The sequence below is a fragment of the Leptinotarsa decemlineata genome, unplaced genomic scaffold (assembly GCF_025532065.1).
Source record: "Leptinotarsa decemlineata unplaced genomic scaffold, Ldec_3_MD MMD2_tig00026307_RagTag_RagTag, whole genome shotgun sequence".
NCBI lineage: Eukaryota > Metazoa > Arthropoda > Insecta > Coleoptera > Chrysomelidae > Leptinotarsa > Leptinotarsa decemlineata.
In genome coordinates this window covers 13361846-13385562 of record NW_027412681.1, presented here as the reverse complement: position 1 = coordinate 13385562, position 23717 = coordinate 13361846, and the positions used below count along the sequence as shown (strand labels likewise).

General features: G+C 36.4%; 2 protein-coding genes across 4 annotated transcripts in view; one reads left to right on the top strand and one right to left on the bottom strand.

The window, feature by feature from the left end:
• The window catches only part of brun (trafficking protein particle complex subunit brun), a 33643-nt gene extending 31357 nt beyond the window's left edge, over positions 1 to 2286 (bottom strand). The window contains exon 1 of the mRNA XM_074181045.1: positions 796 to 2286. Coding sequence (XP_074037146.1) covers positions 796 to 2126 — 1331 coding nt within the window. The 5' untranslated portion in view covers positions 2127 to 2286. The remainder of the gene's footprint in view (positions 1 to 795) is intronic.
• Positions 2287 to 3877: 1591 nt separating this feature from the next.
• Positions 3878 to 23717, top strand: part of LOC111509542 (cell growth regulator with RING finger domain protein 1) — a 126041-nt gene continuing 106201 nt past the window's right edge. For 2 of the 3 annotated variants that reach the window (XM_074181033.1, XM_074181031.1), the window contains exons 1-2: positions 3878 to 4151; positions 15791 to 15957. In XM_074181033.1, coding sequence (XP_074037134.1) covers positions 4039 to 4151; positions 15791 to 15957 — 280 coding nt within the window. In that variant the 5' untranslated portion in view covers positions 3878 to 4038. The remainder of the gene's footprint in view (positions 4152 to 15790; positions 15958 to 23717) is intronic. The other variant, XM_074181032.1, reaches the window with a different exon arrangement.

Sequence of the window (23717 nt, the reverse complement as noted above, 5' to 3'; positions counted from 1 at the left end):
TTGTGTAAAAAATGGAATTAAGTGCTGAAAAACACTTTGAATGTTGACAGTGGCATAAGGTGATTGTCAGAAAAATGTTTACTGAATATCAGTTGACTCATACCATTCAATTTTTTCGGAAATTTTAGGTAGGAAGCGTGTGGCAGCAAAATTCGTTCCGAACTTGCTGAATTTTTACCAAAAAAACCGTCGTATGAGCATCGCTCAGGAAAGGTTGAATGACGTCAACGACGATCCAGATTTGCTTGAAAGGGTCATAACTGGTGACGAATCATGAGTATATGGTTATAACATCGAAACCAAAGTCCAATAGTCCCAATGGAAGAGCCAAGATGAAAAAAAGCACGCCAAGTTCGATCAAATGTCAAATGTTCTTCACTGTTTTCTCAGATTACCGTGGCGTAGTGCATCAGGAGTTTTTGCCACATGGTCGTACGGTCAATAAGGAGTATTACCTTGAAGTTATGCGCCGCTTGCGAGAAGCAATATGAAAAAAATGTCCAGTATTGTGTAGAAAGTTTAAAAGCTAAAAGGAACATGACCACATACTTTTCAAGCTAGATGCCAAATACGCATTTTCAATCATAATAAGAAATATATACTTAATTTTCACCTGTTACTTTTTTCGGCAATTTGAACATAGAAAATTTATTATACTACCTTTTTACAATTCTGATTATTTGATATAACAAATGGAAAAATTAGTAAACATTCAAACAGGCAAGATAAGTCTCCTTGATTTTAACAACTTGGCATGGTTTGAATCGAAAATTATATACATAACAAATCACTCACCTAGTTGCAGCCAACCTCAAACAGAATGCAGCTTTCCTGACAAAACCAATTTGTGAATATAGGTCAGCAAGAGTTTCAAACCGTTGAATTTTTTCTTGTTCTGATAGGGTCAAGTTGATATATACCACGTTCTGTAAAAAGCTTGCAGCTTGAAGGGCGTGATTTTGTTCTACTGCAATTCTAGCTGCTTTGAAGCTGGCCTCTGTTTCTATAATTCCAGCGTTTTGGTATTTGCTGTAATGAATAATGGCCTCTCGATAACGTTTTGATATATCATCAGGAACCATCACATTTGCTATCATTTTCTTGACCACCATAGCAGTAGCAGGTGAAGCTTGGCTTGATTTTCTAGGAGATCCTTCTTGCAAACTTGCATTTCTATGCAACGGTACATTTCTCTGCATTTCAGGATAGAGAACCAAAGCTGAAGCTGCACTCAAGCCTTCATATGCAGCACCAAGCCATAACCAATCATTAACCGACTTCAAAATTTCTGCAGCTTGGGCGTAGTAAGCTAAACTTTCCGCCAATAATCCTGCCTGCAAACATAGATCTCCTAGATGTTTTGTCATGCGTCCGGTACATCTTTTTTTGTTATTTCTAGATTCCATATCCAGTCCCACAAAGTCTTTTTTTTCAAAAGGAGCTAATAGTAAGGAAACCCTCTCAAGCTTCTCCCTTGAGCGTTCCAACCTTTTTGACTCAAGGACCCAAAACAGGGAGTTGATGAACTCGTTCAGTTGTGTTTCTAGATCTACACATGGTGAAAGTGGATCATAAAACAATGCTCGTGTTTTGAAATTACTGGGAGTGGTGAATTTTTCCACTGCATTATCTGATTTACCGTCACTATCTCCCGAACTGCTTGAACTGGGATTATCGTCTGGAGAAGACTCGCAATCTTTTGTGGGGCCAAATAAAATACACCTGGAGTCGAATAATGTGGTATTATACTTAACTTTGAAACTCTCATGAACCCTACATATCTCGTTGAGTTCTTGTTGAGAATCATACTTTCCTAAAGAGATCAGCCCCAACAAGCGCCTGTGCGTCTGAAAATCTCCCCAGTCGTTGTTCTCGACAGGGTGCTCTCTGATGTAACGCACTAAAATGTTTCTTACAGCACCCGTAGAATCTGTTATTTTAACAGCATTCAACTTTGATATGCGGTCATAAAATTTCGTGAACGTCTTAGGTTTCAGCTGGGATCCGATGTGTTTCACGAGTACCAGGAGAGCTGCATGGTCGTGTGAATACTGTTCGTAATCTGGATGAGACATGTTAGGCTCACTTGTGCTGCTTGACAAAATATAGCTTACTGATGAACGCATTTGAATGTGATGAACGAGGGCTATTTTAATGAATATTGCACTATTACTGGTAACATGTTGGTATACTTGTAATTAACTGAAATTCGGGAGTACTAATTTGAATATTGAATAAACGTCAAAAATGTAAACAGAATCAGCCGTTTACTGTCGTCATTTCATAGAGTGTCAAACAACGTTGCCAGTTATTGAATTGTATTAACATTAATATGTATCAAAATTCAATATTAGCTTATATCCGATAATTACTCTAGTTGTCATTTGATTCAGAAATTGTGAAGACAACAAGTGTTTTCCAGAACTGAAAGTGAAGGATTCATTGTCATAACTTACCTGTTAGTATAGTAGTATTCATATATCATCATCATCATATTATTCATGCATCACAGATGCAAGCTACAATCATTTGAATATAGACTCATCAATTATAGTTTTTTATCAACCTTTCTGAGAATTTTCATCTTCTGCAATCTGAAAACAACAAAAAATGTTATGTAGAAATTTGTACAGGTGTAAAATAGTATATTTTTCATTGTGAAATATACGTTATAACTTCCTTTTTTTATTCCAAGTTGTGGGAGATTAAGTAAATCCCCAGAAAGGTCGATAAAAAACTGATTTCCACAAAAAAAAAACTCTTGTTCAATATTCTGATATTTTTTGGGTCAGAAAAATTATGTAGTTTTGCGTTGGGTAGGATCAAAAAAGGATTGAAGAAGGGACAAGATAATAGGTAGGTGTCCCATCAGACGAAAGGACTTATTACTAACCCTATCAAAGTGCCGTAAGAAGAAAAAAATTAACAATAAGAACGTGCTTAGTCAAGATATACCTCGATTGAAATGACGGTTTTTCAAGGAGCTTCGTGAAATAACGGCTAACATTCATCGAGAAATTGTTAGTAATTGAAATGGGAATCACACAATGTCATATTTTTTAAATAATTTTCAAATAGTGACATATTTTAAAATGTTTTTCTGACATCGAATATCATTTAAGTAGTTTTGTTGTGAATACAGATCTTCTTACCAAACCTATAAATATGTGCAACTGGATTCTATTGATTTCTCTGTGAATTTGCACTTATTCTTGCAACCAACTGTTGCCCATCCTTGCACTTGGCTACCGTTACATCAAAGTGATTATGGTTAATTAGCCTGAAAGACGTGTCTATTATGTATTCTTTCTGAGTGGTATATCCGATAAAACTTTTTTTCGGATCTATATATACTCATCACCATAACAAGAAATTTTATTGGACAAATAGTACCTACAATAATACTGTGAAATTACATTCCTGCCCTAGAATTTGTTGTCGTTTAAAGTGGAAAAAAATAATTTCTCAGTATTTGGGTGTAGGTATAATCTTGCATGATCTCAAAATTGGATGAGATTGTGGAAGGTTATGCAGCCAAGAAAATGAATGGGAAAAAGGCACACCGTTTTGAAACAAACATACACATTTTTCGAATTTATTTCTTTTTATTCAATGAAAATACGGATAAGTGAACTCTCACATTTGAAGATATAAGCGGTTTTTACTAACCCCAACCTTGAAGAGGCATAAGCCTATAGCAGGGCCCCCTTCATAACCCCAATACAACCTAACTATGTTTTAACCCAAAATTGAATAAACGTTTTTGACGACTTGAGACATAAGTGGAATATTTACAGGAAAATACAAGGAATCGGCAACGTCGAGTTTCCACTCTCTCGAGCTTCTGTCAGAATTTAGTGTTTACGTCACGTCAGGTGTCAAATTATTTGACAGTGGTCAATGCCAATTGCCAAACCAAAATAAAGGGGGAATGTAAAAGTCTGATCATTTTCGATATTTTCTGTAGTTTCTGCTTGCTCTCCGGGTTGAATAAGAACTGAGTGATATGTTATATGTTGTTAACTGAGTGTGAATAATATGGTGTTGAAAACAATGACTACTTTGTTAATGTCAGCGGCGGAATTTTCGAACATTTTTTCTGTTCTCGCACTTCTGTTATGTTTTTGTGGAATGATTTTGTTCATAACAAGGTGCGTATTTTACTTTTTTTATTTTATCTAGTTGATTTTGAGGATGCTGTCAAAAAAGGATTATAGTATTGAATACATTTGGTAATGACAACAAACAACAAAGTACCCATATACAGATTGTTTCATATAAAATGAAGACTTGCCCTGAGAGTACACAATCTAATTTTACTGTTTCAATGAAGAAATTGAAAAGATATGTGAATTTATTTATGAGATTAAAATAATTCATACCCTTCCAAAGATGAGACATGGGCATACCTTTTCGAGTACCTTTTATAAAAAATATACCTAGCAATGAATAATTTTAATCAGGTATATGTGTTTCTTTTCCATATCATTGACAATCCTCAACAGTAGAAACTTATGCGAGCTGAGGATTAAGGATGTCTCACCTTTCAAGGTGCGACTCCTAATACCGATAAGGAACTTTTACTGCTGTCTATACTATATACTTTAGGTTTTTATTTATGAATAAATTTATAAATTAATTTATTTTCAAATGATAGTCTGACCTTAACTACAGGGCCAACTCAACACTAATACTTACTCATTAATATGAATGATGTGTTGTTTTGAGTGCGTTATTATTCAAAACTACATTAATCAAACTATATCAATAACTTCATTTTATGATTTAGATGCTGACTGAACAAAGCTTTTATTTGACTCCTGTGAATTATCCACCCAATTCTGGATTTCCAAGTCTCAGACTCAAACCCCTACTATTATAACTCTGAAATAATAATACAGATGTGTCATCAAACAGAAGGTTCAGAATATTTCTCTTTGATTCATATGTTGGAGATAGAGAATTTTGAACATTTGACAAACCAGTCAGTTTTAATATATATGACTAATAGCTGCGGGTTTGAAGTTATCCAAATCCAAAAAAACTGAAAAATAAGGATGTAAAATTGCCTTTGTACACCTACAAGATTGAGATATGTTTTACCTGTTAATCAATTGAACAACATAAACTTTACCTCCGAGTTTTTCAGGTCGTCTGAGGGGGTGGAGATGGGGTGAACATTAAAAAAAATCAAGATCGAGATATTTTATTCCTGGTGCTCTTGATTCTTCATGTTTCTCGATTGCATTCTACCAAATATGGGTGAAATACGATAAAATGTCGCCTGTTGATCTTTGTTTTCGAAACCCATATTCATGATCGCTCAAGATGTTGAAGGCTTCCAAATATTTAAGGATATGGAGGTTTACAGCTTTCCCCATGATTTTTGTTATCACTGGTTATCACTGATAGCAAAGCGACTGATCTATAGTTATTGGAAGATTTTTCTTGCCCTTTTTGGGAATGGGATGAACGCGAGCAATCTTCCAACAAGAAGAAAAACCTCTTCCTTTTTAGACAGATTAAAAAGTCTGCAAAATACTGATGTGAGTTCATTCGCACACTTTTTAAGTACGATGACGGGCACTTCTTCAGGACCAAACAGACGCCATCAAATCAAATCAAATATGCTTTATTGTCTTAAAGTATAAACTCGTTGACAAAGCTAATCATGTATAAATGAGTTTCACTATAATAACTATACATTATGCGTATACATTGGTTTAATGTATGTGTCATACTGAAATATGCTTACAATTTTTTGTGCACAGGTAAAACAATTATAGATAAATAAATGAATATGCATATATAAACGCACATAAATACCACACACATACATATTTATATATATCCTAAATGAACGAATAGTCAGACATTAACAGATAAATAAGGAAGTCAATAGATAAAATATATAAATAAACAAGATAAACAGACACTGTTTTCAAAATTGCAGGAGCTATTAAAATCAACATAAGCAGTGATTGAACAGGGAATAATTTTATTTTAGAATTCCATCCATATCTTTATCAAATTACTCTTGAACACTATAAAACACCTGGTCAATGAGAACTGCTTTACAGACTTCCTGAACTGATAAGGTGATTGGATATCTTTAAGACTGGTCGGTAGATGGTTATATATTTTAGCTGCATTATAGATCATGAGTTTTTAATCAAATTTGATGATGGAATAGGCAGTCTTAATTTGTCGCTTTGGCGAGTGAAACCAATAGCAACATCGTAAGATGATTTGTTCTTATCTACTAGGCAAACAGTTTCGAGTATGAAGAAAGTTTTAGTAATTTTTGCTCCTTAAACAAGGGTTTACAAGACTCTCTAGGCCCAACTTTGCACAGATATCAGATGGCACGCTTTTGGAGAATGAAGACTGTATTGAAGTATTGTTGGTTGCAGGTGCCCTAGAATGATATTCCATATCTTAGATGCGATTCAACCACAGCGTGGTACACAATTTTTGCAGTTGCAATACCCAATTCATTCGACACCGTTCGTAAAGCATAACATCCCAAAGCTAGTTTTTTTGCTCAGCAAATTAATATGGTTATTGAAATTGAGGTTGCTGTCCAGATTGATTCCAAGAAATTTATTTAGTTTTTTGTTTGATATAATATCATTACCCATCGGAATGCCTGACAAATTGCAATTGAATGATATAAGATTGGTTTTTTCTATATTGAAGGATAGCAGATTGGAGTTGCACCACTCTCTCACTTTAAGAATATCTTGTGCTATTTTGTTTTGAAGATCATTTTCATTAGTGTCATGCCACAGGATGGTTGCATCATCTGCAAAAATTGTGAACGTTCCCTCAGAATCAATATGAGCTAGATCATTAAAATACAACAAAAACAATACTGGCCCTAGTACCGAGCCTTGGGGTACTCCATGTCTAACAGAGACAATATCTGACAGCGTGTCAGTTCTCACAACTTGGGTTCGTTGACTCAGATATGATTCCATCCAGTTAAGGCTTTGATTTCTGAAACCATAGTGTTGGAGTTTGCGTAGCAGAATTTCGTGGTTCACACAATCGAAAGCTTTCGACAAGTCATAGAAGACTGCTGCGCATTTTTTTTTCAAGTTCAACTCAGAGTAAAGTCTTTTTAGCAGATGGAAAATTGCATTCCCTGTACTCTTTTTGGATTGAAAGCCAAATTGTTGAGTATTTAAGATTTTGTTGGCAGATATGAAATTCATCAACCTAATTTTTACCAATTTTTCTATGATTTTACCAAGGGTTGGAATAAGCGAGATGGGTCGAAAGTTTGAGGGATCTGAGGTGTCACCCCCTTTGTGAATGGGGATCACAACATTTGCTTTTAAGAATTGTGGGTAGGTTCCCTTGGCAAAGGAGTCATTAATAAGTTTGACTAGTAACTCTAGAGCAAAGATTGGCATATTCTCAAAAATTCTTATCGATATGTTATCGATGCCACAGGAAGTTTTATTTTTGATCCTTGAGCTTTGTTGACATTGAGCTGTTTCAAAAATCGCCTGACTAGACGTTGTCCAAAAGTTATTTCCGACATTGTGAATTCTATTGTGGGAATAGTGGGTGGTGCCTTTCTCAGAATTTCGACTGTGAAGTGGGACGCAAATTGTTCAGCTAGTAGATTTGCTTCTTCTATGGCTGTTATTGCAATTGAACCTTCCGCTTGTGTTAGTGGTCCCACACCGTGGGGTTAGTGATCATTGGGTCCGAGAATCATGTGCCCTGAGCAAGCGCTGTGAGCCAAGAATGACAGCCTTCTGCATCTGTGCGGCTAAGATTACTGCCATAGTGCGGCAAGCCGGTATAATTTTAAGATTCGAGAGTAGAGAGGACATCATCCCACCAAGGACTCTAATAATCAGAACAAACATCTTGACAGAGTGATCTGGATAGAGTTTGCGGAGTTCGAAGAGAAATTCTCGATATTTTATCCGTTTTTTCTACTCTTTTCTGACGATGTCCCGCCAGGAGCTGAAAACTCCACGACAGATATCGTTTTGCTCTGGTTTTCGAGAAGGACAACATCAGGCTTATTAGCTTGTATGAGCCTGAGGGTGGGGAACGAATAGTTCCAATAAATTCGGCACTTCTCGTTCCCCACAACGGATTCAATATACCCCGGAGCGTAGGGCAACACTGGTATCTCGTCAATACCGCAAGAGTGCCGTAGATGGTAATATAGCACTCTTAGGGCCGCGTTATGATGATGGATATAGGCCGAGACCGCATATGCTGGACATGCTGATAGCAAGTGCATTAGGGTCTCGGACGCTTTGTGGCAGGCCCTGCACTTTGTGTCAGGAACCTCTATACCCATCACGCGACTGAGGTAGACTAAGGTGTTGAAGACACCATCCTGGCAAGCCATGATGAACCCCTCGGTTTCCGACTTCAGCCCACTCGATCTGAGAAAAGCGAAAGTCAGGCGCTTTGATAAGCCAAGGTCTCCAATGTTATTGAAGAAGACCCCATTCATTGGCTTATCCTTGTGTCTCCGCAGAAGTAAGGTGATCTCTACGTCTTTTATCTGAGCTTTTTGCTGAACGCGTTCCAACTCGGTGACAGAGTTGTGGTCACCTCGTTCAGAGTCTAAAACTATACCAAGTTTATCAGCTGCTCGGGCAGCTGCCCTTAAGAGAAATGCTCTAATTCCTGCTCTCTCATGGTCACGGACCATGCAGTGAAGGGGATCCGAACTCCTGACAACTTTACAGGCTATATCCAGTGCCATTCTGTCATGTAGACACTCCAAACTCAAAAGTTCACGGCCTCCCTGTTGTCGAGGGAAGTACAACCGTGAAACGGACGATTTGGGATGCAAACTACTATAGAGATGCATCATTTTTCGGGTCTTTACGTCGAGTTGATACAGCTCCTCCCGAGTCCACTTCACTACTCCAAACGAGTAGAGTAAGATTGGTACGGCAAGTATATTTGATGCAGCAACTTTGTTATTCCAGACACTTCCGATGACCAGATCTGTCGAAGTTTCTACTCATACTTGCCGCCGAGAGTTCTTCACTGCTGTTACCTCTTGTGAGTGGCGGTGTTCCACCCCGAGGTAAGTATACGTCTCTCCGGCATCCAAATGGTGTAGGATGCTTCAATCTACGAGCTGCACAACCTCTCCGTAGTCCCCGCATCGTCCTCTTTTGAGATCGACCATTGCACATTTGTCTTTCCCGAATTTCATTCCGATAGCATGCGTGTACTCTTCCACCACCCTCAAGGACTGATGGAGATTCTTCTCTCCAGAGGCATACATTTTAAGATCATCCATATAAAACAAATGGGTGACCTTGTGCTTTCGGTTTTCGGGGGTGCCACAGTTATACCCTGGAGTATTTCTCTGAAGAGAAGGGGACTGAGGGAATCACCCTGAAATACACCCCTTCTGAAAGTGACCCACCCTGTTTGGACTCTTGCTTGACTAGATGTTATGGTGAAGCGAGTTCGCCAAAGTGGTATCAGTTGTTCAATGCATCTCACTATTTTGTCGGGTACCGCAAGGCATCTGAGCAAATGCAAGATGAGCTCATGCGATATTGTATCAAATGCCTCACGGCAATCGATCTAGGCCGTAGAGAGGTTACGATTATATTGTATCGAGTTCTGCGTAACACATCTATCGATGAGCAGGTTCTCTTTACATCCAGCGACTCCTCTCTTCGAACCTCTCTGCTCATATATCCGTTCGAACACTCAGTCAACTGAGGTGAGTATTCGTGTGTATAAGAAGCTTGTAAACAACTTATAACACGAATTCAAGACTGTTATCGGTCTTGAATTCTTAGGAATCGACAAATCTCCGCTTTTAGGGATGAGAACCGTTCGTCCCTCGACAAACCAATCCGGTAGCGTGTTTTTTAGTTTTTTAAAACTATATTTATTTTAATTTTTTTAGTTTCGTATGCTATAAAAGCGTGTTTTTTAGACTTTTTAAACTATATTAATTTTATCTAAACTTTGGGATCAATCAGCCGTATATTGTTTAGAAAAATGACCATCGATATTTTCTGATTCGGAGAGGGAGCCTGAAAATCAGCTACCAAGCCCAAGGAAGGCAGCAGACGCGCAAAGGAGGGTTACAAATAAGGCAGCAGGCGCGCGTATAAATAAAAAATACTTTTTTCAAATGAAGAAATACATATGAAGTGAGTTCGAATTATATCAAGGAGGTTGCGTACAGCGCCATCTGCCTGCGAATAGATCAAGCAATAACGTCGATAATTCTGTCAAATACAGATCCCGAACTTGATAGTTACAAACAAACATACATATACAGGGTGTAACTGAATAAGTGCAAAACATTTAAGGAGGTGATTCGTCATCGAAAAAAAAATAGGATCTTTCATATAAAGAAACTTCATTGGAGCATCCCTTGTTAAGATACAGCCCCTTAAAGGGGGTACATAAAATTTGTATAACAATTTTTTTCACAAGCACTCAAAAAGTTACAATATTGAAATTAACCTGACGTTTTGTACTACCAAAAAGACACTTAGCGAGTAATTAATTTGGTTTACCCCATGTTTGGGGGTGGAAAACGCAACCCCTAAAATTTATTTCCAATGTAACTTTTTGTCTTATTATTTGTTTACCATTTAAAAATGTACTTCCGATAGCCTGTTTCATTCTGAACAAAAAATGTCTCTTGGGTTTTTTACCCAAAATAAACCAGTTCGTAGCAAAACATTATTTTACGAACAACTACAGAGATACATCGTCATAAATGCGAACTGGATTTATATTGTTATTTTGTAGTTAGTACCTGAATTGAACGATTGAAAGTTAATAAACAAAACTAATTTATTAATAACAAAACACGCAACATGTAGAAATCATAGTAAATGTTCAATATGTCTACCTTCAGACATTACGCATGCGTCTAGACGTCGGCGCATTAAGCCACGTATTCGCTCAAATATTCCTGGAGTCTCTCTGATTACTCTGCACGCATCGATGATGCGGTTTCTTCAGTCCTCTACATCGCGAACAGGAGTACGATAAACCAAATGCTGTAAATGGCCCCAAATAAAGAAATCGAGAGGATTAAGATCCGGGGATCGAGCGGGCCAGTTCTGTGGTCCTCCTCAACTTATCCACAGATTTGCATATGTTTCAGTTAAAGGCTGACGTGCTACTTGACTAAAATGGGCGGGAGCCCCGGGAGTACTGGATGCACTTCTCTTAAAAATTGAACGTATGCCTTACCATTTAATCGTAGAGGTAGAAAATGAGGCCCAATTAAATCATCCCCAATAACTCCGAGCCACACGTTAAGAGAAAACTGTTCTTGATGGTTAGTTTCGACAATAGCGTGAGTGTTTTCATCAGCCCATATGTGGTAATTATGAAAATTAATAATCTTGTCCCGAGAAAAACTACATTCGTCTGTGAATTCTATCGTCTTCAGAAAGTCACAATTTCTTCTAATCATTTCCAGCATCCAATTGCAAAATTCAAGACGGTTCGGAAAGTCTCGCGGTAACAGTGTCTGTACTCGTTGCAGATGGTCAACATTTAGCTGGAAAGCAATCTTTCTAGTACTGGTAGTAGGTTGTTCTTCAATCAAATTAAGTACTGCTTCCTCAAGCTGTGGTATTCGTACTTCTCGATGGCGAGCACAATCCAGCGTTCTTTTGTCGAATGAACCATATTCTCGTTATCGTTGATGAAGTCGAGCAAATATTCTATGTGAAGGATGCTGCCGTTGAGGATACATTTCAGCATATTTTCTAGAAGCTTCTAACCCATTCCCCTGCAACAGACCGTAAACGTAATGCATATCAGCCATTTCCTCATTTGTGTATGCCATTTTAATAACAAGTGAATTATTAAAGTAACAAATTAAGAACAGAACAACAACACACAATTAGTATTAATTCAATTTCGAAAATTCACAAACTGACAGCGTCATACCAATTTAATTGTCACTATTGCTAATAGCGACCTACTAGATAGATTAGTTTCGTATTTTCGCATTTATGACGATGTATCTGTGTAGTTGTTCGTAAAATAATTTTTTGCTGCGAACTGGTTTATTTTGGGCAAAAAACCCAAGAGACATTTTTTGTTTAGAATGAAACAGGCTATCGGAAATAAATTTTTAAATGGTAAACAAATAATAAGACAAAAAGTTACATTGGAAATAAATTTCAGGGGTTGCGTTTTCCACCCCTTACAACCATGGGGTAAACCAAATACATTTCTGGCTGAGTGTTTTTTGGTGGTACAAAGTGCCAGGTTACTTTCAATATTGTAACTTTTTTAGTGCTTGTGAAAAAAATTGTTATACAAATTTTATGTACCCCCTTTAAAGGGCTGTATCTTAATAAGGGATGCTCCAATGAAATTTTATATGAAATATCCTATCGTTTTTTCGATGAGGAATCACCTCCTTAAATGTTTTACACTTATTTAGTTACACCCTGTATACAGGTGAAGCTAATAAAAGCGTGTTAAAAAGCTACTGTGTTAGGGAAACATGTGATATTTTTTAAATAAAGTTTGTGGAGATCAAATCGTGAGGCGTAGTTTTTGAAATCACTATGGATATACATATATTCATCTCTGAAATGGTTCGCGATCTTAGGTCGTTATCCGATACATGATAAAATATTTGTTTTTCATTCTTGACAGAATTGTCACTCTACTGTCTCACCTTAATTACTGATAGACTGAGGTAAAGGGAGTTCTCAGGTGTTCTACTCGTATTATTATGAATTATTAATGAAATGATATAGGTTTCAATAATAGTCGTTACTTTCCATGTATCTATTGCTTAACTTCTGACGCAATTTTAGATTTGTTGTTGAACTTGAGCTCTCATTCTCTCTTTTGTATGGCCGCTTGCTGCGTGGAGGAATTTGGCCAGATCTCGTCCTGTTGCCCGGTATCAACGTTTTGTTGTATGTTGTATAACATCAGCTTCGTCCTTGAATTCAGGCCGGCTTGCATTCCGCAATAACCTGCATCCTTCATCTGAGCATTTTTTGTCCTTATTTGATTTGTTGTATTTTTTATAACGTTTGTTTTTGCCACAGTCTGTATTTTTGTGTGCTAACAGGAATTATGGTTATTCATTTTTGGGATAACTGACATTTTAAGGAAGTTTAACCCGCCCCATTTTACTGTAACTTTATTTGATTGTAAGACATGTATGTGGTAAGCTCTTTGATATTTCTGCTATTCAATTTACTCAATACTGAAAACATATCTAAGAAAGCTAAAATTCCAGTTTTAATCAATTTGTGGTCCTGTTCTCATCCTGATGATGCCATTAATATGTCTTTTATCCATGTTCGGTACTTTCGTATACTATGGTTTTATCGGATAGTCCGGTTGAACCCTAAAATACATTTTCCCTTCATTTCTTATATTGTGTTTTCATTGTGCATAAACTTTCGTGTTAATTGTTTATTATATATTCGGTATGAAATTCTTTATGCCAATTTTAATACCCGTGGAATATTTAAAGATGTACCAATTTTGCCAGAGTGCCCGATTTTTCAATGCCTTCGATTTTTTGATGCCTATGTATCCAGGCCATTTTGAAGGTTTTGCAATTTTTCAAAGCTAGTCTTATTCTGTCTTCAATATTCAATGAAATATGATTGTTGAGTTGAAGGGGTTATATTTTTAGGAGTGATAAATTTTTTGGGAAAGAAAGTTTTTGACTTTCTACTACTCCATCTTGATACAAAAAAAGAATAAGGGAATTTTCCAAAGAAAGGAAGGAAGTAATCAATTTGAAAATAAGTAACTCTATACATAGATGTGTAGATCATGCAAAGAAGTAACTTTCAGACACAAACTGAAAGAAAGTCCTCCTGAAACAGCTACTTTCATATAAACATTGAATTACACGAAACAAAAAAATCTTTCGAAACAAATACTCCTATATGAACACTGAATTATACAGAAAATACTTTTCTCTACTCAGTTTGTATTTCAAACATTCGTTGTGGAATAAAAATCATATATCATTTACATGAGTTCTACTTTGAATGAATGGTAACAAATTGCACTTACATGGAACACTGTCATCCTCACTGATATACATCGATGTTTCGCAATAAGACACTTGCTCCAAGGCTCTTCAGTACCAAATTGGAAAATACACACAATTCATTCATGAATTACGATTTTTTAATGAATGTCATTACGATGTCATCGATGATATAAGCAGATAAAGCTTATTCCGTGACATTAAAAAATCGTAATTCATGAATGAATTGTGTGTATTTTCTGTAATGTTATCCAATTTGGTACTGAAGAGCCTTGGAGCAAGTGTCTTAAGGCGAAACATCGATGTATACTAGTGAGGATGACAGTGTTCCATGTAAGTGCAATTTGTTACCATTCATTCAAAGTAGAACTCATGTGAATGATATCTGATTTTTATTCCACAACGAGTGTTTGAAATACAAACTGAGTAGAGACTGTATAATTCAGCGTTCATATAGAAATTTGTTTCGAAATATTTTTTTCTTTCGTGTACCCATATCTGTAATTATTCATTCATTTTTTTAAGAATAAAGCCAGCAAACAAATAAATATTCAATAATAGGATCGCTCGAATCCACGAATCAAGCATAAAAATGGACAATAATATTTGTCTTGATAACTATATAGTACAAGTTATATCTAAATATGATTCTAAATAGAATTAAACGAGCTGTATTTTCAAATGGTTTTTGAATGCTCATGAATCCTAATAAAATTAATCAATTATGCATTCATGCCACCCACCAAAAATAAGAAATTCAATGTTACTGGTATATTAGCCATATTGTCATCCAGTCAGCCAGCGCCTTCTGTAGTGTATGCGACAATGAACTCTTTCTGTCAATGGTTTCCACAAACTTTGTATTTTTGTTAAAATAATTTCGAAATGAATGTTGAGCCTAGTTTTGTAAAAGCTGACTCATGACAACTCACCAAGAGTCGATTTTGAAATGATCGATGAATTTTACTTGAAAAGTTTGCAATACTTTGGTACCGAAATTAAGAATGAAAAATTGAAACGGTAGGTGGTATATTTAGTAGGTCCCTTTTATTTATATGACATTCATTTCAGACTTTGTCTTTTATCGAATGATGGAAAGTTTTGATTTAATTTTTATTTTATCTCGGCCAAGGAGCAGTATGGTGACTGAAAAGAGAAGCAAAAATATGTACAGTAAAATGTAGAATTACTCCAGAACATATCAACCAAAAAAAAAACCTGAAAAAATATTTTTTTTATGTAAACTAATGACACGGAATATGCAGCAAAATAGGCATCCGCCGAGACCTACCTTTTACAAAAAAACTTTCTTTAATTAGATAATTGTAACAGTTGTATTCACACCGAGTTGACAACAATAACAACAAAAATGGCGTCTGTGATTGGATATTAAAAACCAATACACTTGGCAACTCCGCTCTAGACACGATCAATTTTATTGGTCAACAGACATGCGGCCAATTTAAATTCTTACTTTTCGAATTATTCTTTTTTCTGCAAATATAAAGAGATTTTGGGATCGATTAGGCTTGATAAGTATAATATACCCCTAACTCGATCAGTCTATAGGCAAAGCAGTATCATTTTCCATAGCATGAAACAAGCCCATTGATTAATTTGACCGACCTTAGATGTTTTTAGGTTTCGGACGGTCCCTAGCTCGACTAATTCTTCTGAATTCATAAATTTAAACCGTTACATATTACATTAATGCATAGCTTTGCCATTTGAAATTCGAATTTAACTGGACCTTTTACCTTATTTCAGATTTCTGTTTTACAGAAACATGATGGTGCTGCGAGTGAACGGAGAAGACTTTGTTTTTCCTACGACACTTCATCAGGTTCCTCCCAGGATACCCCAGATGAATATGATGAAAGTTCACATTCCCTTCACATTCAAATTGTTGGAAACGTCCACGTCTTCTTACTCTGGTACGTATTTTTTCTTTTGAAAGTACATAATTTCAACCAAACAAATAATATCAGAGCTTAAGCTTGATAGTTATCGTTTTGGCATACGGTATATTCAGATGTATTGTTTCCTTTGAGAGTAATTGGTTTCAGATACACTCAAAAAGATTCTTTGAGGGATTTTTAAAAAGGCCCTCAAAGCAATAATAATATTCATTCCGACACCAAAGGAAAGCAATTAGAATATTAGACAATATCGGCTACAGAGATGAATGTCGAAATTCATTCATTACATTAAAAATACTAACCTTTCATTCTCTATATATCATGGAAAATTTAATATATATAAAAAATAATCTATCTCAGTATGAAAGTTTTGAAAATGTGCACGACTACAACACTAGGCATAAAAATGATTTGAGTACAAACTACTGCCGCTTAAAAAGATGTCAAAATGGACCAAATTTTTGGGCTGTGAAATTTTACAATAAATTACCACAAAAAATAAGATTTGTACCTATTGGCATATTCAAAATCAGGATAAAATATTTTTTAATGGAAAACGCCTTCTTCAGCACCGAAGAATTCCTGCACTGTGATATAAGTTCCTTAACCATATAGGCATTTGTCGTTGTTTGAAAGTACCCAATTTTAAATTTTACTGCTTCGTTTTTAAATGTGCTCGTCGTCATAACTCAGATGTACTTATAAGATATAAATATTTTTTATAAAAAAAGAAAAAAACTTGTTCTATGAATTGTAAGCATCTATTGTTTATGTAAATATTAATAGATGCCTGACATATACTAATTTTAATTATATGTACATATTGACTTGTGTAAATACTGATGAATGTATAAAACACCAATAAATTATCTATCTATCTATCTATCTATCTATGTATCATATTTCTCTTGACGAAAAGGATAATTTCTTTTGTTTAACAATTATATCACAGAGTCTATGAATATTGAATGGGTAGGGTGAAAATAATACTTCACAATTTGAACAACCTTACCATTCAATGCTAACAGATGTTTAGACACACTGTGTTATCTTCTGTGTGAGTTATAAACTAACCTAGGTATTTCACATATAGTCAGTGGGCATACTTGAAAACTGGCTATACATCAAATTATCTAAAGGAACAATTTGTTCAGGGCAGTCTCAACTCTCTACACTGTAGGTTATTGGACTGACAGAAAACAACTACTTCCCTGGCTAATAACACGAAGAGCGTTGGATTATATCCGACAGGTGTCAGTGCAGGATTCTTCACTGAAGTTATTCCTGCATATGCTGTTGGCCATACAACTGCCGCAATAAATTTTCAATTATTGGAACCTACTTGCAGATCGGTTTCGGACTGTTTGGCCACTCGTCAGTGCAAGGTAATGTCTATCATCAACATAAAGTCGATGATTTTCGATAATTGAAAATCGAATTCTTTCAGAATATCATTCTTCGAACTAGGCTGAAGCGGACAACAAACAACAGCTTTGTCATCGCCCCATCTGCTTGTGAACGAGGTAACCAACCGCATATCCAAATCTGCCCAATTCCTTGTATAAGGAAAAAACTTCACATATAGTCAGGAGGCATACTTGAATACTGGATATAAATCAAATCATCTAATCTAAAGGAACAGCCCGAAACCGGTCTGCAAGTGTGTTCCAATTATTGAAAATCTATTGCGGCAGTTGTATCGCCAACAGCATATGCAGGAATAACTTCAGTGAAGAATCCTGCACTGACACCTGTCGGATATAATCCAACGCCCTTCGTGGTATTAGCCAGGGAAGTATTTCTTTTCTGATAGGTGTCAGTCCATTAACTTACTGTGTAGAGAGAGGCCTGAACGAATTGTTCCTTTAGATGATTTAACCTAGGTATATATGATATCATCTCCTTAAATACAAAAAGTTACATTGGTAGGTAGAGAGAGGTATCAAGGGGCATTTGGAAAAATACTAATATCATATTTGATAATTGAAGAATATATTTTTTGATTTTTATAGATTCCAATACATTTAGTTTCAGACTTTTTATTGAATGAGTAGAATTTTCGAGTTTTGTGTGAAATTGTGAGTGTTTTCTATGAGATGATTGGCGTAATTGGAATCTTGTTTATTCAATCTGTAACTTCTCAAATTCTCCTCGAATCTAGGGTTGAAACTGCGGCCAGTCTAGCCTATATATAAAGCATTGCAGTTTTCGCACTTGAACTTCTAGTTCCCAGATTTTTTTAATTTGTTCTGTGCTGATTTAGAATTATTAATGAAAGAATGCAGTTTGTTATTTGTCTTGAATGCTATATTTATGCCTTGTTTCGGAAGGAAACTACTTATTTTGTTTGTAGAATAACATATTAGTGTTGTGCGTAAATTGTGAAGTATTGTTTTCAACCTACCCGTTCTATTAAAATGAATTCACACATATTAGAAGCCGAAACTGTAGAACACAACGAGTCGAAGAATAATTAAAATTGGTAAAAAATGTATCAACGGTGTAAAAGTTTCTCTCGGCAAGATGAAGGTTTCAATCGTGACTTGTTAATTGATATATTGGGAGAACTCTTTATATGCATGTCCAGACTGTTGTAAAGTTTAGGTCCTAGGTGAAGGTAACTCTTATGGTGAAGAGCTGCTCGAAGAGAGCAAGTTGTTAGCATCCCTTTACTTCTAGTTGGGTATGGATAATCTTGTTGGTTGGATGTAAATTTGCACATATTTTTATACACAAAGATACATAATTCACACATGTAGAGATCCGCCTTTGCTGGTATTTTCAATTCTGTAAAAGAACGTTTACATGTCTGCCGTCAACCCAGTTGATGAATTTTTGTAATGGCATATTTTGGCAGTATAAAAACCCTCTCTGCAGTGGAACTCATGCTCCAGCTCAATATTGCATATCTAAGATGACAACCATAGTAGTTAGACATAAATATGAATGCAGTACAAGTTTATTACCTAGGGTATCGATTTGGCGGCTCCAAGTGAGTCTGTAATCTAGGCCCAGACCTACCATCATAGTCGGGTTAGACTCTACTTCCAGCTCCTTTCCATCAAACACAACCGAGTCGTTTGACTCGGTTGTGTTTAGAATTGAAAATTTCATGAGAACTGTCTTGTTGATTCTAACTGGGCTAAAAAGTCTTGGACCTAACACATAGACGGCGCTAACTTTATTGCAATCACCGTTTTTTCAGTTAGTACTAACTTTTAAAAGAAAGCTGTGGAAATTTCATGATATTCTACTCATAAGTTTGTGAGTTATTGTGCTAAGAGTGACAGAACTTTTGTCATTTTCAAGACATTGTGGCGGTCTTGAAGCGGTGCCTGTGCGAAAGTAGTGATTCACATTGAATTTGACTCGCTGAAGATGAAATCCATTTGGAAAAACGTTCTCAGGAAGTTTATTCCACATAAACGCCGTTCTCCAAATGAAATCGTTCTTAAACAATGAAGTTCGAGGTGTACTGAGTTGAACCTCAAAAGGATGAGCAGCCACAGTCCGTCGCGTATTTCTGATATGTACCGCTCTTGGTGGAATCAAATGTGCCAAATCACTTGAAAGTGAAAGTGAAAGTATAGAAGAAAGACAAACTCCAACATTCGATGTTCCAGACTATCAAGGTTACAAGTGACGTTCGCGTCTCCAATCAGGCGGATGACTCTTTTCTGGATGGAATCCAGCTGTTTCAGGGTATATTTGGGGCGGAGCTCCATACATGAGAACAATACTCCAAAGAAGTCTGATCTAAGCTTTATAAAGTATCTAAAGTTGCTGAGGTGTGTACAGTTTTCTGGTTTGGAACAGTGTTTCAAGCTTTTGAGAAGCAGCCTTTGCAATTTCAGCGACATGATTGCGCCAAGACATATTGGTGTTCAATTTAACCCCCCAACAAACGTATCGAAGCAGAAAGCGGAATTGTCTGACCTGACATTATTATATCCGGTTCGGAAACATTTATCTTTTTGGAGAAAACCGATGCCTGGGTTTTTGTGGCATTGAATTGAACTTGGTTAATTTCACCCCAATTCAAAATTACGTCTATATCCTCATTAAGATATTCAACTTCGTGCTGCCGAAGAAGATTTGCATCTGCAGCCGATGTCCTAGAATCCAAATGTGATGACGAGATAAGTGTGCTGTCGTCAGCAAAGCAATATATTGGATTCTTGATTTTTTCAATACGTCGTTGATATACAATAAAAAATGGGTTGGAGACAATATGAATCCCTGGGAATACCAGCGTTGATGGTGAAAATATTAGAGAGATATCCATCGTCGGCCACTTGCAGGGAACGTCGGATTTCAAAAGTGATCCGACAAGCCATATCATCGAAGTTTTGCCAGCAAACCCTCATGCCACACACGGTCAAAGGCCTTAGAAATATCTAGCGCAACAGCTCATGACTCTTCATGTTTTTCGATTGCGTTATTCCAAATATGAGTGACCGATAGAAAGTCGCCTGTTGATCTTTGTTTCCGAAAGCCATATTGATGATCGCTCAAGATGTTGACGCATGAGCATTTGACTATGGGAAAGGTCTGTTCAAAGTGGGTGACGCGTGAGCTCATTGTTGACCAAAAACAAGAACGTCTTGATGATTCTGAGCAATGTTTGACCATGCTGAAACATAACAAACCGGAATTTTTGCGTCGACATGTGACAATGGATGAAACATGAATCCTTCACTTCACTACGGAATTAAAACGATCTTCATCTAAGTGGAGAGCAACTGGTGAACCTCGTCCAAAGTGTCCGAAATTACAACAATTGGCTGGATAGGTTATGGCATCGGTATTTTGGGAAGTGCTTGGTGTAATATTCATCGACTGTCTTGAGAAGGGAAATACCATCCACAGTGAATATAACATAGCGTTATTGAACCGTTTAAAAGCCAAAATTGCGGAAAAACAACCCCATTTGGGGAAAAAGAAAGTGCTGCGTCATCAAAACAATGCACAGTATCACCGTTAAGAAATTTCGCTCGACTGAAGAGGTTATTGCTGAAACTGAGGCGTATTTTGAGGAAAAAGATGAATCATTCTACAAAAGTGGTATTTTGAACAAAAAAACGCTTTTTCTTTCTTAGGCTCGGGACTTCTCAGCCCAGGTGTTCTGCAGTGAAACTAATGCCAATAGTTGAACTTCTCTTTCATAGTGACATGAATCTCAATACAGAACCCGTTTATCTATCACATAGGGTATTGATGTGGCGGCTCCAAGTGAGTTTGTAATCTAGGGTCAGACCCAGCATCATAGTCGAGTCAGATTCTACTTCTACCAAACACAACCAAATCATTTGACTCGGTTGTGTCCAGTATTGAAAATTTCACAAGAGCTTCTTGTTGATATTTAGTGATGAATATTCGTTCATGTTAACACCTCGTTTGTTGTGAATAGTTTCCTGCCGTGTCATTTATTCGAATTTGGAAGTGAATGTACAGACATATTTGAAAATAACTGCTGCTGCACCGTTTGGACAGTGTGTCTGAAACTGGTCAAGTTTTGCCCGTTAAAGACTAATTAACAAATAGAAACTCCTGATTGTGCTCATTACAATACAATTGAATAAAGTCATTTCACAGTGTTACAAATACGAAAATTGGCAAAATATTGCTTATCCTCAGAAGCAATGAGTTTTTGGGGAAATTTGGTGGTTTATGGTATTTTAATAGCATTCCTCATGCATACACTATCGAAGAGTATACGATTGAGTATTTATACGCTCAATTCACTCGGCCAAAACTGAAGAAGTTTATCTACAGAGTTGCTTAAAAATGGGATATTTTTAGAGAAAATTAGATTTGTGGGAAACTTCCAAAGAAAGAAATATAAAAAATTACGAGGAAAATTAGAAAGAAACCCTTCATAAAGATAGGTAGATTACGTACAGAAATTTCTTTCAGATACAAACTGGAAAAATTATTTCCTATGAACATTGAATCAAACAAAAATAACTTTCTCCTTTTCAGTTTTTACTCCAAATATTCGTTATGGGATTGAAACAGATATTGTTCTTAGATACGGTACACAACGTTATACAGGGTGTAACATAAGTACGTTAAAATATTCAAGTGACTTATTTCTGAGGCAATTTCAAGAAAAAAGTCTATATGAACTTGTGTCCGGGGTGTTGAAATTGAATTTTTTGTTCGCTTTTTGAAAATAACTCTTGCAAAATATAAATTATAAGTTATTTGCACGAATTTCGGTACCCGTTTTTTTTGACGTGGGAAATCATAATTTCGTATTAATTTTCATGTAACATCTAGAGGGCGCTGTATACGCTGTCATTATTTATTTCAAATTACTCTAACTTTTTTGACAGTAAACTTTTGGTACTTTTCATGAAAAAACCTAATTCCCACACCTGTTCCAAGTAAAAAAGGTACACCTCCTCAACAACGCTGGAGGTGATCGTTTTCCAGATATTTAAACTTTTCTATATCGATATGTATCGTACTTTATAGCCAAATTTGATTTCAATAATTTTTGTCACTCTCTGCTTGCAAATCAAGTTATTTAAATCGAGTAGGCTATGAAAGTTTGGTTATAAAAATAGAACTTCGCTGTCACATTTTTAACCATTAAATGACAAATTCACAGTTCGGAGTTTATAAAGTGATTTTTTGGTACCATGCCCGACTTTACGAATGCTGAAATGGCTGATATGGTTTTTGCATACGGCTTGGCTGACGAAAATTCAAGCGAGGCCAGACGCATCTATCAAGAAAGGTGACGCGTGACTCCTTGTGCAGCGACATTTGCGAATCTTATCCGGCGACTTTCCGAATCTGGAAGCTTTGAAAGAAATTCTGCAGTAGGACGGCCACGGACTACAGAAACTGTAGAATTGGAGGAGGCGGTTCTCGCAGAAATTACTGAACATCCAGAGACAAGTACAAGAAAAATTAGTCAAACTTTAAATGTGAGTCACATGACAGTTTAAATAATTTTAAAGGAACAGCAATTATATCCTTATCATATTCAGCGTGTCCAGGCACTTACGCTACGTGATTTCCAATCACGTATCGAATTTACTCGATGGTTTCAAAGAAAAGTCGAACAACATCCGCAAATTTCATCGAAAATCCTCTTCACAGATGAGCCTAATTTTTCAAGAAATGGTATGATGAACTTTCATAACAACCACATCTGGGCGGAAGATAACCCACATGCGATAACGCAAACTCATATCCAAGACAGATTCTCTTTCAATGTATGGGTAGGCATAATTGCGGATTATTCAATTGGGTCCTATTTTCTCCCCTTACGTTTGAATGGAGATCCTTACCTACATTTTTCGGACACGAGCTTCCTCAACTTATGGAAAATGTTCCCATTGGTCTCCGAAATAACTCTTGGTTTATGCACAATGAAGCTCCTGCTCATTTTAGTGTGATAGCAAGAAATTTTTTAGCCGTTGCATATCCCCAACGATGGATACGAAAAGGAGGCACTGAGCATTGACCCTCGAGGTCACCGTACCTCAATCCAGTCGACTATTTTTTTTGGGACACCTAAAATCACTAGTTTATGCTAGCCCCATTGAAAACGAGAAAATGTTGAGGGATTGCATCATAGCTTGCTGCCAAACGATAAGAAACACACCGGGCATTTTTCAACGGGTGCGGAATTCTTTGATGAGGAGAGCAGAAGCTTGTATTACTGTTGGGGGTCGTCACTTTGAACATCTGTTGTAATAGGTGTTTCGTTCAATTTTTATATGTTTATTTTCCTAATAAATAACATAGTACTTGTTTTT